This window comes from Zosterops lateralis (assembly GCF_965231275.1).
Source record: "Zosterops lateralis genome assembly, chromosome: 2".
NCBI lineage: Eukaryota > Metazoa > Chordata > Aves > Passeriformes > Zosteropidae > Zosterops > Zosterops lateralis.
The window spans coordinates 16,779,065-16,796,458 of NC_139763.1; the positions used below are offsets into that span (position 1 = coordinate 16,779,065).

Genomic DNA, 17,394 nt, shown 5'->3' on the forward strand with positions numbered 1-17,394 from the left:
GTGAAGAAGGAAACTGTACTGTTCTTTCATGTCTGTCCCACTCCTTAATGTATGAAATGGGAATAGATGTAGCTATGTGGCCAAAAGCCCATATGATATTCTGATCCCATGCAAGCTGTACTGTAATGTAACAAAATGGAGATTTTATCTCTATATAGCCTTACATGAAAAGAAACAACTCTGTCAAAACCCGGTAAAGGCAATCGGGGGAATACATTCCTCTTTCTTCATGTTTGCTTTTTTTTTTTTTTTTTGCCTCTCAATATAATGAAATGTGTCTTGAAAAGGATTCACAGAAAAGAAAAAAGCTAGTAAATGAACTAACCCATTGAGGAACTGGTAACCCTGTAGTAAAACAGTTCATTTACTGTCAGCCAAAATCTCAGAACTTTCTAAAAACTCCATAAATTATGATAATTTTGCTTGGGGTGCTTTTTTACATTTAAAACCTATTTTTACAAAAGAAGTTGTCAGGCTTTTCTCATGCCCAATTTCAGTCATGGATGAGGGGAAAACACATACTTTTTTCCTAGGACACTAAACCTTTTCCAAGGCAGTTGTTGTTGAGCCCAGACAGAAAATGCTGTACTATTATTGTTGATTTGTAGCTTTGATTATTTGTACAAAAATGTTTCCTTCAATTTTTAGGCATCAGAGAATAAACAGATATGCATGAAGACATTACATCATTAAAACTCTTGCAGAAATACTTTATTTTTAAAAGCTTAGGGGTTTTATCTAAAATCAAACTGAAGTTCAGAAAATATGTCAGTCTTTTGTGTAATAGAATGTTTAGATTGCTCAATCACCACAGAGGCACGTTTTTTCATTAAGCTGTAATACTGTGTTGGGTGCATTCTTGGTCGTGGCAACCAGGATGAACAAGAAAAAAAAGTAATCATTTATATGTTTCCCATGCTCTTCTGCCTTGGCAGTTGTTTTGGAAGACAGTTTCACATTGTCTCTTTAAAAAGTAGTTACAAAAATCCTATATGATTTTTTTGTGCCACACTTTAAACCACCTTACAGTGTTTGTAAAGAAGTGTTTATTTAGCAGACAAGGCCAAATGGCAGTGTGGAAATCCTGTGAGTGGTTCAGGTCCTCTGAAGCTACAGGCTTTCAGTAGCCACTCTGTGTGATGTATATGTTAGTGCCATATAGGTGCTTCAGAATGAGCATCAGTGACAGGTGTATAACACAGGGTTCTCTTTGTGGCATCTTCTCAAATAGGAAAAAATTTAGGCAGTAACTTGGTAAGGCCTGCTTTGTAGAATTGTGACTTGGTAGTTTGGAGTACCTGCCAGTAATTTGTACTTCACTGGAACCAGTGTATGAGCAGAGATTAGTCAAAACACAAGCACAAATCATGTTAGCTTTGTTACATTAGTGAGGTAGAAGAGGGCTTCAGAAAGCAGGAAAAAAAATTAGTTTAGGATTCAGTGAGGTGAACCGTGGTAGAAGAGCACTTTCTGCATGCTCTGAAAGTATGTGTGCATGCTCAGCTTCTTGAGTTGACCAGTACAACTGTTCTGCAGGATTAAAACTAAAATGACAATATGCAGTTCTAACTTGGAAATGTCTTGGTTCCTTGGCAGTAAATATGGCTTGTACCTTTTCAGTATGTGTTTATGTGAACAAACATGGAAATTCTGGACCTCATCTGGATAAGAAGAAGGTTCAGCAGCTTCCAGACCATTTTGGACCAGGTCCTGTCAATGTGGTACTTCAGCAGGCTGTACAGGCTTGTGTGGATTGTGCCTATCAAGCCAAAACAGTCTTTGGATTTCTGAAATCTGGCCATCATGGAGGGGAAATGATAACTGGTATGTGAAGATGCTCTATTTCTTTTGTTTCTTTAGTTGTTGAACTTGAGGTAGGGCAGAAGAACTGAAGTAGCTGCAGTGAATTTATATAACTTTTGTAGCTGTGTAAACACACGTGTGAACATTGATGATGTATGATTTAGCTTATTCTGAATTCAGAGTGATTTGAACAATTCTTTAAATTTAAATTAAAGCATAGCAATAGAAGTGTTTAAATTACAAATGCACAATACAGTTAGTTTCTTACACTATGTAGGGCTTGTGTACCTCATTTAGCAGCTGTAGCCAAACATTTGTCAAGTAAGCTCACTACAAGTGAAATAATCAGCTTTATTAGTTCAAGCCATTCGTATAATCTTATCCATGCATGGTGTTTGTGTTCTTAAAGCATTAACCAAGTGGGTGACAAGTCTCCAACTAATCTGTTTAGCTTCCAGGCAAGTGATTCCACATGTTAAATTTGCTGCTGCTTCCCTTAACCCATTCCCCAGAAGTGTAGCAGTATCTTAGGCCACTCTTCATCCACCTATGTCACCTCTTATGGAATAGGTTTATTTCTATTACATATTGATGGCAGGCCTGTAGATAAATTATGTCTCAATCTAAATAGCTGCTGCTTGACATTTTTTCCTTCTGGGCTAGGAAACATTCTATGTATAACAGCACATCAATTCCTAATTCCATCGGTGGCAGTAAAAGACTTGGCATTACTTTAATCTCTTTACATTAACACCAGATGTGAAAGATGATTAGTGGAATAGAGGTTCAGTTAAGTACTCATAAAGATGTTGCTGTCTAACTGTATTTAGAGAGCAGCACCCCAACCCTATGTATGGCAGAACTACAGTGAGCCTTGCTTAGGCATCCCTCTGAATTTGTGCACAAAATGGATGCTGCTTCTCTGCTGTGTAGTAGAGGTTTAATGGCATCATGTATATGTGGTTTTGAAACTGGTGCTGCTTTATTTTTTCAATATATGAACATTTGTTATATAATTAATACCTTGCTGTATGTATTTCAGACAAGTCAATTTTCTAGAGCAAAATGCCTGGAGATGTTCATTGCCAGTATTCTATTTGTGATTGTTTATCACAAAGGGCTAAATCACAAGCTAGTGGCATTTCTGGGCTGAGACTGAGTAATTGAAAATAATAATTTCAAACAGGAGAGAGAAATTTCAGATTCTTTATGTAGTTATGGCTTGTTTGCATTCAAAATTTCTGTACAAAAAGTGTTTACTGTTGTGCACCTGGCTTCACCCCAAGGCCCGTATTCTGGATTTGAGAACTCTGCTCCACAACCAGAGTCCTGATCTGGCTGATAGTGAGCCACAAGGTCTCAGTGGGTTCTTGAGCTCTTCCTTCTCCTTGGCTTGTCAAACAGGTAGCTGAGAAGTGGCTAAGCAAATACTCCCTGTCATTTTATCAAAAATTTGTGTGTGATAAATTTTGTGAAGCATAAAATATGACTTTGATTAATGTACCACATTACATCTAGCTGTGCACGTGAATAGTAAGGAAGAAGAGGGAAGCAATAGTAGAATAAAATAAGGAATTACAGTTGTAGTGTTTTGTTTTAAAGTGGGTTTGGAGGGTGGCTTGTTGTTCAGGTTTTGTTTGGGTTTGTTTTGGACCTTCAAGAAAAAAAAATGTTGTGGCAGAGAATAAGCAAAGAAATATAAGTCTTTTGTGAACTGTTGCTTTTATAGAAAGTATTATACCTGCCATAGGAGGAAACTGTGCTGATGAGGACATGGATAAAATAATCTTGCTAGAATACATGGAATAATTAGTGGGCTCTTTTGGTTCAGCTGCCAAAGAAAAGAATTGTTTTGAATAAAATTAAATTTAGGATTTTTCCATCTTTTCTTTCTCAAACAAAGGCACAAACTATTTTATTTTTGCTTAATGCATAAGCTTTCAATTCAGGCAAATAGAAAGGAAATTAAAGGCTTGATTAACAAGCTCACTAATGGTGGTGGTGTCAGCCCCTTTTTTCTCTTTGTAGCACAGAGACTGTGGTGTTTGGTGGGATGAAATAGATTGAGGCCCAGATAAATTTTCTCACGCAGAGAATTAAAATCAGAGTCTTGGATGAGTTTCATCACTATCAGAAAAACACATTTCTCTGATTGTTTCCTTCTCAGTCTTTCTCCCAACTTGAACCTGGTATGTAAAACATACTTAAAGGATGGAAGGTGAAGAAATGAGTATGGCTCTTCATCCTGAGGGCTGGGGTTGCACATGCAAGCTCCAAGCCGTGTTTATATATCATTAAATTTGAGGTTATTGCATCTCAGAGGTACTCTTTTTTTTTTTCCTAGCATTTACCTGGGAAGTAAGGTGCTTATGTTTTTCCCAAGCAGAGTAGAGAGCTCAGCCTGTGGATCTGGATCCCACACCCTTGGTTGGAGTTTGTATGGTTGCCCTCAGGTGTTAAGAGTCCAGGGGAACTGCATTTGCACTGAATCTTTATTCATGGATTTTTCTCATGGAATGTTTTGCTGGGGCAGTCACAACGCCTCAGCTGTTTCTTCCTTTATCCTCCTGACAACTCTTAAATAACATTGTTCTTTTCAATGGTTTTTTTTTTTCAAAATGAGAAATTAGGCGGTATAGAATAAGTAATTTCCCCAAAGGCCATACAGGAAGATCCATAAGGCTATTATAGAGCATTTTGAATTTCTGCTGTAACTTACTACTGCTTGCAGTAAATTTGTCAGGAGGTCAAGCTACACTAGGTCATACAGCCCATTTGCTCTCCAGAACTGGTTGAGTTCCAAGCAAAAATTTGCCTTTGGAGACCCCTTCCACAAACAGGATGGTAGAGGACCTTGTGTCTGAGCAACATGTGGGACTGTTAATCATTAGCATTTCATTTGGACATTGGAGCCTGGAAAAAACCTAATAGCCTAATAGGCCATGGAAACACTTCATTCCTGTAGTGCTGACTCTTAAACTTCAAGCACTTGCACTGGTCAGTCTGTCATGAAAGCAGGTGGGAGAGGTAGCACGTTGTTGGTGCTGGCTGGTAAACCCACATTAATCAGAAGCTTCCTTACAGCAACCATGTAAGTAATTGACACTTCAGATTTCCTAAGGAAGCCTAAAATATGCTAGACTTAGGCATTTTCTTTGGTTTTGTGTATATTATCTGTCTCTTTTGTAACACAATATGGAAATATTCCTGAATTCAGATCTGTGAATAAAGGCTTTCTTGTCATTTCTGGCTTCTTTTTTTTAAAGCATCTGCTACCAACAAAATGTGATCCTTTAAAGCTCTGCTTATGATTTGGAAATTATGTTAACAACAGAAAGCTGCATGACAGGCTGAAAACCAAAAAGACAAATTGATGCATAAACCTGGTGTTTATGCCACTTCTTTTCAGCCCTAAGCTTAAGTTACAAGTTTGTTCCTGCTTTGTTCTAAAGTCTTCCTAATCACAAGTAACTAAAAGTTTCAGCTGATATAATGGTAATTATTTATCCATGTATCTGTAGCACTCAGTCTTTTCCAAACCTTACTAATTTTCACAAAAAAGAAAAATATCCTCAGCTGCCACACTGTTTGAGGGCAAGGAAAGAGGTCAACAAGGAAAAGACATAGGCACATGTCCAGGCTCTTTGTAATCACTCAGTTTAAAAGACAACAGATCCATTTGTGGCTGCTGTGGTATCTCTACCACCTAACTCCTGTTGAAATAAATGGGAGCTTGGCCACTGTAGTGCTGACAGCAGAATAGATTTCTCTACTGATAAAATAGCAAATGGCAAAACAGTTTCTGAGTCAGAATTTCAATGATAATGGATGCCAGCAGCTTACCACAAGTATTCTCCATTCAGTTAGAAACTGAGAAAAAAAATACTAAAAGTGTTCATTTCATTTCTTCAGGTTTGTTTTTGTTGGGTTTTTTTGTTGGTGGTGGTAGTGGTGGTTTTCTTTTTAATAACTGGACTTTTTATTGATTTTTTGGAGGATTTGGGGCAGGGGTTTAGCAAGTATTGTAAAGGGTCTTTCTTGTGCTATTTACTGCAAATAGATGATGGAGAGCTTGCTGCTTTATAAGTGATGGAAATTCTACATAAAGTTTTGGTGGTGAGGGAGTAGTTGTAAGCTTTGTTATACTGGTGTGAATCCAAAATTATTTTATTAAAATAAGTTCCCATAGATCAAATTTAAACTGGCATGTATCCAATGGAAGGTGAAATCAGTCCTTTGGATATAAATTTTTTAAACTATCAGAATGATTGTTTACTCCTCTCATATCTTGCATAGTTTAAATCAAGTCTGCATGTCTTCTTTTAGTTAATGATGGTATTTTACTATACTTCATGATGCTTGGGGGGTATTTGACATAATCTTCTTATTCACAGCTTCCTTTGATGGGGAAAAGCATGCCATCAATCTTCCTTCTGTAAACAGTGCATCGTTTGTCCTACGCTTCTTGGAGAAACTCTGCCACAGTCTGCAGTGTGATAATCTCTTCAGCAGCCAGCCTTTCAGCCCTTACATGGGATGTGCACATAGTCCTATGGAATATGATAGGAATAAGCCAGGTACTGTTAATAACTTGTTATTTTCAAGTGCTAATATTTTTGAGAAATGTGGAGACTTTATGTAATGCAACTACTTAGTCTTTCTGTGACATGAGTTGCTTGAAATTAATACACTTCAGTTCTTAGTGAATTGGTTCCAGTGTGGAAGTGCTTTGACAGTAATGGATAGGTCATACCACATGTGCAGAAATAATTTTGTTCAGCAAACCTCTCCTTTTAGGCAAGCCAGAAAACATCTGTACTTTATCACTGTGATACTGCTAAAAAGACAAGATCAAAATTTAACATTTCATTTGTTCACCTCATAAAATAAACTTACCAAAAGATGCTTACTGTCTGTGAGAAGGCACTTCCCCTGGAAGGGAATTCAGTCTAACCCTTCCAATACAAGTACAAAGTCTTTTCTTTCTCTTTTCACTTTACTTAGGAGTGGCTCGAAAAAATTTAAATTCTCGTATGTACAGTCCAGTGATCTAGTAGAAAAACTTGTGATATTGGCTGCTTGTGAAATTTTGTGTGAGTCCAATACCTTTTCTGCACCAAGAACATAGAAGGGGAGATGAAATTACTTGCCCAAGATCTCCCAACAGATTGTTTGTAGGACCTGGTACTACAAATCCCAGGTGAAGCCAGGAGTCACAGCTGACACAGCCATGTTGTTAAGAAAATTTCACAAGATTTATATTGGGAATGAAGCTTCCTCAGAGCTGTTTGATAGCTGAGTCTGTGTTCCGGATGCTGATGTAGAATTTTTTTTCCTCTTTCCAGTGGAGAAATTATGTCATATGAAAGCTCTTAGTTTTAACTATTCAGGAAAGTAGACAGGGTCAAGGTAATTACGCTTTGAAATTTTGTATTGAAGTGACTGAGTCCGCGTGACACAAGAAGTGGAGCTCTAACCTGGTGAATGGCTGATGTCTGTCTTTTCTTCTGTCTCTGGATTGGGCCCATGAGCAGCTTTATGCTAGAATAATAGGAATAATAGGTGACTCTTCCTCTTCACAGCCAAAGAAGAAATACCTGAAAACAGGAGTGCTAAACGATACCCTCAGGACTCTCCACCATACACTGCTCCTCTTTCGCCTAAGCTTCCCAGAAATGATGCTCATCCATCTGAAGGTAATTATATTATGTCAGAATTATATATGAGGATTATTTATGGTTTCAGTATTTCCAGTCAAAAAGGACTGAGTACAACATATGTGTCTGGTTTTTCTCTGGCCTTTGACAGGTCAGGGTGGAAGTATGTTAATTATTGATCACTGGCACAGATTTTGAACTTAAGGAAGATCTGCTGCAAGTTCCAGCAGTGCTTCTCCTAAACCTGCAGCCTTTTCTGTGAAGGGGCTCAGGCACACGGATGACAGATGAAGCCTCCTGCTTCATGTATGGCTACTGAGAAGAAAACCAATTGCCTTGAAATGGGTTAGGAGACGAATTGGTAGCAACTCTTAACTCTAGGCTGGGCTCATTAAGTGAGTAAGGGTGCAGCTTGATGATACAATTCAGCTGAGTTTATGCCTAGCTGCCAGTGGAAGTTGTGCTGCTCCTGCTTTCCTTGCCTCCTTGTCCCTGCAGGGAGTCCTAGCCCACCCCCTGCTCTCTTTCCCTGGCTGGGTAGTGAGCTAAAAGCACAGAAAACATTCTGGTGAAGAGTCTTGTTTTACTCCTCTGGAGTGACTCTGTGCATTCGGATGAGCACAGGGAAGGGTTGAGTGGAAGGTGACCGTGGCCTGGGGAGAGGTGTGGCCTCCCTGTGGCAGCTGTGTGCTCTTAGGTTGGTGCAGTTCACAGGTAAAATAACATCTTTTCCTGTGCTGCAGCTCAGCTGCAGTAACTGAGCACATGTCTAGTCTTAGTCTGCCTCAGATGTGAAGTAAAGCATCTAGATTTAAATGTCAGTGAGAGAGAGACAGCGAAATGTTTGAATATTTGCTACTTAACTGGTTAAGACACGGTAGTTGATGATACTGACTTATCCCATCTGATACATATTTTCTCTTGCACCATGATATTTGCACATAATTTCCAAAGGCTTTTTTGAAGTATAATGGGGATTAGGTTTTTTTTTCCCCTTGTTTTCTTTCTTTTTTGTTTGTGATCTTGAAATTATTTTGTATCCATTACTGTGAGTAGGGGCAGGATATCTCTTCTGTGCATGTTAAAAACCCATAAGGCTACAATTAAAGCAGAAAAGGACGCAAGATTAAAATGTTCCAAATGATAGTTTATTTAAAATTATGCATCATTATTTTGTGTATATGTGACATATTCACATTTTTGTATTTCCTGTAGCTGTTATTATACATAGTTCTGCATTGATTATCAACTTCTGTGTCTTCACAAAAGAAGCTCTAGTTTAATTTCAGAGATATATTGTACATCTAAGTTATATTTCTGGTACAAACTAATAAGCATGGAGCAAATAATAATAATGCTCAAATGTAGTCGTTTCATTTGGAGCAAAACAAATGTTTAAGTAGATCTGCAGTATCTTGTAAGAAATCTTACTCAAGTAAACAGGAATACACATACTGTTTTTTATTCCTTGTTTGCTAGTGGATTTTTACAGATGGTCGGTGTACCCTTTAAAATACAATTTAAGATCGGTAGTTCATTGTAAAATGCAGTTACTTAAATAAAAAATAATTAAAATAAGTGGTTTCCCATGGTTCCAGAGGTTTGAATTTGTACTCTGTGCATTTTAACAGGCAAAGTGTTCTCTAGCATTGTGTGTTTCCCATTAGGGCAATGTCCTCTGCTGAAAATCTGGAGGCAATTTTGTAGCGGTCAGTCATGGGTTGGTTAACAAGAAAGATCTGCCCCCAAAAAGTTCTGGTTCCATTGAGACGCAGTTGTCTTAAAATAGTTGTTTTGAAATATCATTTGAAGGCAAAATGTGGGAAACGGTCTTTCAAACAGCTCATTTTCCTTCTGATCTGCTCAGGGATATGCTTTGCAGATTTTGCTGCCTTTCTTGCTCACTAACAGTTTTTTCTTAAAGTTGTGAAAGATAAAGGAGGGAGTGAGGAATAACATAAACTCCCTTCCCTTGAAAACAGTGTGTTCCTACTACTGTGTCCAATTACATCATTTTGTTATGTATGAGACAGAACAACTGGCTTCTAATTCCCAGAAGAGCCTCAAGAAAACAAAACATCCAGTTCCTGCTAAGGCTTCGCTGCCTAAACAGTCTGCTGTCATCCCTGCATTTGAAACTTCAGGCTCTTACTGGCCTTTCATTAATCTACCCAGAGGTCAGGCATTCTGCAGTGGAACCTCCCATCTCTTTCCATACCTCTGTTATTCACAGCTGCTCAAAATGCCGAGATAGGCGAACTGTGTCACTCCATGGATTGCAATGCTCCATTTGCTCGATGCCAGTTTTGCTGCATTTTGTTTGTAGAGAAGCTACAAATGGATGGATGGATCCGAAAGTGGTTTGGATGCTATAGATACTGAACAGAAAGCCTTCCCTAAAAAAAAGATGGGAAATTGCCAGCTTTTCCACCTTGTGTATATGATTTTAGAATTTACAGTAAGATAAATTCAAATGCTGGTATCTTGGAGGAAAAAAGCAGAGTTGATCTTTCCCAAACCTAGTATTTGCTTCAGGATATATAACATTGGAAAGAAATCTGGGATATAATTAGAATGAATACTATTAAGTTCTTTTGCAGTGCAGTCAATTTTTAACATCTTTTTTCTACAGAAATCTTGACAAAGATAATGTAAACCAACTATTAATAAAACCCAAAAAACCAACCTATATTTAGATTCCTGCTAGTTAACTATAAAAACTTTAAAAATGTTTTTTCTTAATACATTACATAGAGTTGGCTGATACATGCTTAAATACTCCAGTTGAAACTCTGCTGGGAAGCGTTATCTCCATTGTTTCATCCTACTTCTCAAGGCTTCTGAAATCTGAATCTACAGGTTCAGTCAGTTAAACCTTACATTCCTTCATACAGCTTTGCTGGAACAATTTAAGGTATCACCTTGGACTGAGATGCGGTTTCATTCTCTACAGCTCTAATTTTCCCTTGGTTGGTTACTTTTATAGTGTGCATTATTGACTTCATTTCTTAAAGTCTCTCTGAAATTCTGTGGAATTATACCTTTTGTTTTTAATTTTGGTAAGTTGCTGTGAGTACTTCTGAGAAATATAAAGGCTTTTATTTTTTCATTTGTTTTCTTCTAAAACTTCAGTAGCTGCTTCTTTTCTTTTGTGATTCAGGTCCAGCAAACTAGAAAGTTTTGGAGTGGTTATTTTGAAAGTTATTTATATGAAAGAGAAAAACTTGTATTCATAAAAGCTTCTTTATTCCATGACTCTCAAATTTAGTAAAAGATGTTACATCGCCTTGCAGATAAGGAGTCCAGGATGGCTAGACATAAAGATACAGGAGCAGGCTGTGTTCACATGCTGAAACACAAGCTTGCACAGAAGAAGACTGTCCTGGCTGAACAGAAATGTTTGCCTTGAACTCAGGATAAAAAGGACCTTTGAGGAAGGGCAGGAAAATCAGAAGGACTACAAGGATGCTGTTGGGTTATTCAGGATGGAAATTAGAGAGGTTAAAGCCCAAATAGAATTTAATCTGGCCACTGCCATAAAAGACAAGAAAATTTTTGTCTCATTTTTCTCAGCAGTCAAGAGAGGGCTAAGGAGAATCCCCAGGCCTTTACTGGATGTGGGAGGGAAACAAAGTGATGAAGTTTGAGAAAGGCTGGAGTACTTCATTCCTCCTTTTCCTCTTTCTTTAGTACTAAGATGGGTTTTTCTCCAGGTACCCAGCATCCTGAACTGGAAGGTAGGGATGGGAAACAGATTGAAGGCTCCACAGTCCGAGGGAAAATGGTCTGCACTTAACGCATGCACAAGTCTCTGGGACCATATAGAATCTACCCAGGAGTACTGAGGGAGCTGGTAGAAGTACTCACCTCTTTTTACCTTATTGTCCTCTACAGTTATGTGAAAGGAGGTTACTGGGAGGTGGGAATTCATATCTTTTCCCAACTAAGGCTTCTCCCAAGAAATAGGAGAAGAGGAAATGGCCTCAAGTTACACATGGAGAATTCCAGATGGGTATTAGGAAAAACTTCTTCACTAAAGGCTTGTGAAGCATTGGAGCAGGCTGCGAGGGTTGAGTCACCATCCCTGGGGGTATTTAGAGGACATGTAGATGTGACTCAGTGGTGAACACAGTGGTTCTGGGTTAACAATGGTCACTGTGGCTTTTTCCAGCCAAAACGATTCTGTGGTTCCATTCTGTGTTTCTATGGTCTTCCCTTACTGAATTCACTAAGTAGAGAGCTGACTCTCTGAGACCCTTTAATTCCCTTTCAGGGTTATGCTGCTTGAAGGTCAAAATACACATAACAGTTTTTCACTGTACTACACTTTAAACAGGATTCAGAAAGAGAACCTGAGACCTTATGAAGCAAGTTGAAAGCATGCTTGAGAAGCTCACTGGGTTTTTTAGGAAAATACTCTTCCTTTGGTTTTAATTAGGCATTTGCCCAAGAAATTCTTGAAAGTTTTCATATAAGAAGGGTAGTAAAAAGCTTATTTCAGGAACTTGTTTTGCAGAACATACTAGTTCTTATTCCAAAGAATATGCTGCCTCACTAGCATATGTTTTATAACTTCAGTAGAGTTATTTTCAAGATGGTAGTGTGGGGCTTACACTTCTGTGAACCTGTTAGCTATATTTTTCCAGCTCTTAACTCTCCTGCCAAAGCAGCATTTGTTTCATACAGATTTGTACATCATGGTTCCAACTTCTTTCTCATGCTAGATATTGGCCTGATGCAAACGGAGGGGAATACCTTACGATTGCTAGAGAATGGAGTGGTGTTCCTGTTGATTTGTATTTTTTTTTTTTTTTCCCTGACATAGCATGCTTCTCTCAAACAAACCTGAATTGGGCTGAATGGGAGTGGAATTTTCAGTAATCAAGCAAACCTGGCTCCTGTCTCATGGCCAAGGGAAAGGGACATGCTGAACTTCACTCACGTGACTTAGAATCAGTGACAGACTTTGAAAGTTCACAGTTCTTCTGTGAATGGATGTTCATTGTTTGTAGAGTATAAATTTGCTGAAAAGGCATAAGAACTAGAATATTGTTACACTCCCTACCTGAGACTTTTTTTTTTAACTTCCTTCATGAGTTCAGTAATTTACCTGTATCTTTAGATTTCCCGAGTCTGCATTTAGAGACCCTGAAACCCTGCCCTATGCAAAGAACTGTGTGTAGGTAAAGCAGGGTAGTCAAAACATGTTACTGTAATGTGCCATACCAGGCACTCACAGCCTTCTGTGGCTTTGCCTGTAACCTCTTCCCTTTTAATAATAGTACCTCTGTCTGAACCTGTTGGGGTCCATAGATAATAATTATCCACTTGTTTTCTTTATGAATTTAGTAACTCCCTCTGCTGTTTAGAACTTACTAAACAATTGTTAGTTAACATGAGGTTTTTGTTTGTATTAAAAGTATCTTGCAAAATAAATGCTACATAATATTAATGGTTTTCTTTTTAATGATATGTTTAAAAAACAATTAAAATTCTTGACTAAAATTATTTGATGCATCAATATTTACAGCTGACAATTTTATTTTAAAAAAATTCCTCTGTCATTTCACTGCTCATAGTATTCAATAAGTACAACTGAAATGATTAATGGAAGAATGTCTCAAACTTGACATATTAAATCTTTTGCTACAAAAATAATGTTTTAAAATACAATAAGAGCCCAATGATTAGTTTGGGAAAAGGGACAAACATTCAGTCTCAGTGATTGTCTCACAGGAGATTTGTTAACAGGATTACAAGCTGTCAGTACCTTCAAGAGAACATAGCAATGCCTTAAGTAACAAAGGTGTAATGTCCATCACTTTGAACATATCAATGCTTGCTTTTTGTGTAGCAGAAACACTGCCTGTAAAGGAAAACAGCACTTCCAAAGAACACCGATTTTCTGAGGATTCTATGGATTCTGCACTTAATTCTGTAAATTCATCCAACCCAACCTGTCGAAATTCCACGGAGTACCGCACTTCAGGAAATGCTGCATATTACAGGAATTCCCATCAGCCAGCAACTGCTACCTCAAATTCAGCCCCGGTCCTGCGCAGGCTGTCCCTGAGCTCTGCGGGGAGCAGTGGTTACTATGAAGTCAGTAGGAATCGGATACAGAGGCGGATTGAAGGTATGCTGTTATACAGAACCTTCCAGAACATATAACTGCTTCTATTAACACAAAAAGTTATGAATAAAGAAGTTCTTTGCCATTGGAAACCTTGCATATGGAGTGAAATGTGCTGTTGCCAAGCATGTCAGGCTTGCTAACGTAACTGCAAATACAGAACTTAAGCCTGTTAGTACTAACAGTGTAGTGCAAGTCAGGGAGGGTCTTTCCTGCTGCAGCTTCTTCCTGCTGCTGTGATGGACCCTGCAGCAAGCCATAGCAGACAGGGATAGCTATATGCAGCTCACTTCCTGAGCATCTTATCAAATATTGTCATGTTGCTGAAATACAGGGATAGAGTTTCCTACTGTCTCTCCTTCTGTCTGCACAGCTTCACTTGCCTTTGCCTTGTTCCCAGTTAATAGCATCTTGGGACGCAGGAGCCAAGTACAAGTAAAACTAATCTGTCTAGGTGTGTCACAGTGCTAATGTTTGTGCTGCTGTAAGTATTTCCAGTTACTGAAGTAATTTAAAGACAAAAAGGAACAGTTCAGTATTATTTGAATGAAAATAAAGCATCTTTTCATTTTAATACATTGCAAACAATACATAATAAATGCCACATGTTAATATTAAAGGGTCTTATGAAATGAAATATGTTGTTCCTGCACAAACTAGTGATACTTCTTTCTTTCACAATATTTTTGTATTGAAAGCTGCAAGTTCCACAACTGGACCGGATTTAAATTCACTAAAAAGGGAACCTTCAAGAATATTGAATAAGGATCCTTCCACTTGGTCAATAGAGGAAGTAGTGCGTTTTGTGAAAGAAGCTGATCCACGGGCACTGGCTCCACATGCGGAACTCTTCAGGAGACATGTATGATGCATATCCATTCTGTTCTAGTAGATTGTGTCATGTTAATCTCTTAAAATACAACTTTTGTGTCTATCAGTCTGTTTGCAACTGGAGGTGGAGTAGACTCTCCTCATAAATTAGAGAGAGACTAAAAATTACTTTCCAGCCTGAAACCCCTCCTGCAGTATATTTCTTTTGTCTTTCAGTCTTACTAGACTAACATAAATAGCCACCTCTTTCCAGTGTATGTGGAATAATGCCAACCTGGAAGCACCCAAGTTCTAATGGCCAACATCCCTGGTACCCCTGTGATCCCTGGTGCCTCTAGAGAAGATGGCATTCTCATGTTCGGTGTGGGGCATTGGGTCCCCCTGTTTTGGAGACTTAATGTCCTGGAGCAGAGATGATGTTACGCATCATTAGCTAGACACTTAGTCATTGATACTAAAATTCAGAGAATCAGCTGAAATATTTAATTAATCTGTTTGGGAAAACAATGTGTAGGGTTTCATAGCTCTGACTAGATGTTATCTTTAGAGACAGAAACTGTTATCAGTTTGTGGTAGGTTTAATCTCCCCTATCATGCTGTGCCTTTTCTATGGTAGGTTGCTCAGTAGAGAGCTGCTTTCTTGTTTTATTGCATATATGGCCCTGCAAAAAGAGATTGGCTTTCTCTTTAGTAGTGTTTCACCCATGTTCTGCTCCAGCTCCTCCTAACAGTTTAATCTCTGAGTAAGCTGGATTGAAAGGAAAAATGAAAATAACTTCCGATGGAGATTCCTATCTTGTATTTTATTCTTAGTTGTATAACAACAGCAATTGTCACTTGTTTTGTCAGGTTTATGTTTAGAAAAGTAAGAGTTGTTGCTCTTTATGGTGCTTTATGGAACTAATTACCTGTCTATGGTATGTAATGATACTAAGAGCTTAGGACTGTCTTTTTTCAGCAGCTTCTCAGTCAAACTGTTGAAATCTGACTAAGTTGTCCTTGGTCTTGATCCTGACAATCTCTTTGGTTCAACATGGAAATAGATCTGTCTGATTTCCCATATTTAGATGGTCTGTAGCCCCTTCCTCCATGTGACTGTACACGCATGCCAAAATCCTCCCACGGCTGTTTTCAAGGTTCAGTGCAAGGCCTCAGTGTTTGGATCATTTAATCTCTAACTGCACAGACCTTCCTCTGCAGATTCTTTTTATTTTTTCCCTTGACCCATTCACTTTTTTTCCTGGTTGGAAACCCTAATTCTGAGAGCTGTTGGGTCAGTTTCTTTTATTTACTATAGTTTTCTTTCTTTTACATCTCAAATACTTAATCACATATTAAAAAATACTAACTAATTAATACTAAATTAATCACATATTAAAACAAATTAAATTTCAGTGGTCACCTGTAAATTCAAAATTACAGTTACTGTTTTATATATAGTAGATATATTTTTACTACGGTATAAACAACTATAATTTACTTTACAATTTTACCGTGCAGCTTGTTGAAGTAGTTGTCTGTTGTGTTTATTCTCTTCCTTCTGCAGGAAATTGATGGGAAGGCACTACTCTTACTCAGGAGTGATATGATAATGAAATATATGGGACTGAAGCTGGGGCCTGCCCTAAAGTTGTGCTACCACATTGAACGACTTAAACAAGGAAAGTTCTAGCCAGTGGGGATGCCACAAAAACACGTGTGCTCGGATCACACCAAGCTCTCAGGTTCACAGCCATCGCCTTGATTTGAAACTGTTTTGCTGATATAAATCTTTATTTTTTGAAAGTGCTCTTGAAATGTAAAAGAGGCATTCAGGATAAAGGCAGGGAGGGATTTGTATTACATTCTAGTATTTTTGCAAACTGTTTCAGAGAAAGTTGGCAGGGAAGGACAGTTGATCATACTGGGTGTGGGCAGGTCTGGTAACAGCGCTCTCCGAATCCTGAAAAGTGTCTTCTGTGTTACAGGCTTCAGCCAATGTGTTCATATCCAGAACCAAAACAGCTGAATCCCAAAGGGAAATAATAAATTAAACTAGCATCAGGTGTTTATAATTTTACAGGGGTGGCTGTAAACTTTTATATTGCAAGAAAATCTTAAAATAGAAGATCTCATCTCTGTAGTGAAAATTCTGGTCTTTCAGAAGAGAGGAAGAGTTATGGAAGAGAGGGCTAAATTCAAATATAAGCTTTTATAAAGTGTGATTATCAGTCCTTTGGGAAGTTATGAGGACAAATGTATATTGTCAGTTTAGGCAGGCAGTAAATATTTCTGTTTCATGGAAGGTCATACTGGCTGTATAAACAGCCATTTCTGGGACAGACTGATTTCACTCGAACAATGCATCCACATATTAAACATTCCATCTTTTTGCTAAGTTTGGCATGGATGTGTGTGTTCATGCTTTTTATATGTACACGTGTATGTGTCAGGGAAATACATACTATATAAAAATATACATACATGCTGTGCATATCTTTTCAGTTTTTTAATGTGTACTTTGCACTGTGCCAGAGAGAACTGTACAATTTCTTGTTGTTTTTTTACCAGTAAGTTTAGTTGTCATTAGCACCTGTGTAATTTGTTTTTGGAGTCAGAAGGTGACAAACAATCAAAAGGTGTCTTTATTCATACAGGCAAGATCCCTGTACTATGCAATACTCCTGGTTATTCATCCCTTAACTCTGAGCCATATATTCTGATACAGATTTGGAAAGACACATTTGGTTCCAATGTTTTGGGTTTATATTTCCTGTGAGGAAGTGCTACTATGTAACTGATAAACCTTTTTTTGGGTAAAATTGGTGCTGTTTGTATAAGCTGCAAGAATGAGTGATGATAATAAAACAGTTTTTTGTCACTGCCAGTTGTAAAATACATCAGGGACAAGAAAATACACTTTCTGTTTAGGAAACTGAATGTACTGTATGTAATAGTCAAGTGATAAAAACTGTTTGTTAGGGAAGGTGT

General features: G+C 38.0%; 1 protein-coding gene across 1 annotated transcript in view; it reads left to right on the plus strand.

Moving 5' to 3' along the window:
* The window catches only part of SCML2 (Scm polycomb group protein like 2), a 58,038-nt gene extending 40,644 nt beyond the window's left edge, over nt 1-17,394 (plus strand). Inside the window, exons 10-15 of the mRNA XM_083881387.1 lie at nt 1,621-1,824; nt 6,198-6,380; nt 7,386-7,499; nt 13,315-13,596; nt 14,292-14,455; nt 15,971-17,394. Of these exons, the coding sequence (XP_083737513.1) occupies nt 1,621-1,824; nt 6,198-6,380; nt 7,386-7,499; nt 13,315-13,596; nt 14,292-14,455; nt 15,971-16,096 (1,073 nt within the window). The 3' untranslated portion in view covers nt 16,097-17,394. The remainder of the gene's footprint in view (nt 1-1,620; nt 1,825-6,197; nt 6,381-7,385; nt 7,500-13,314; nt 13,597-14,291; nt 14,456-15,970) is intronic.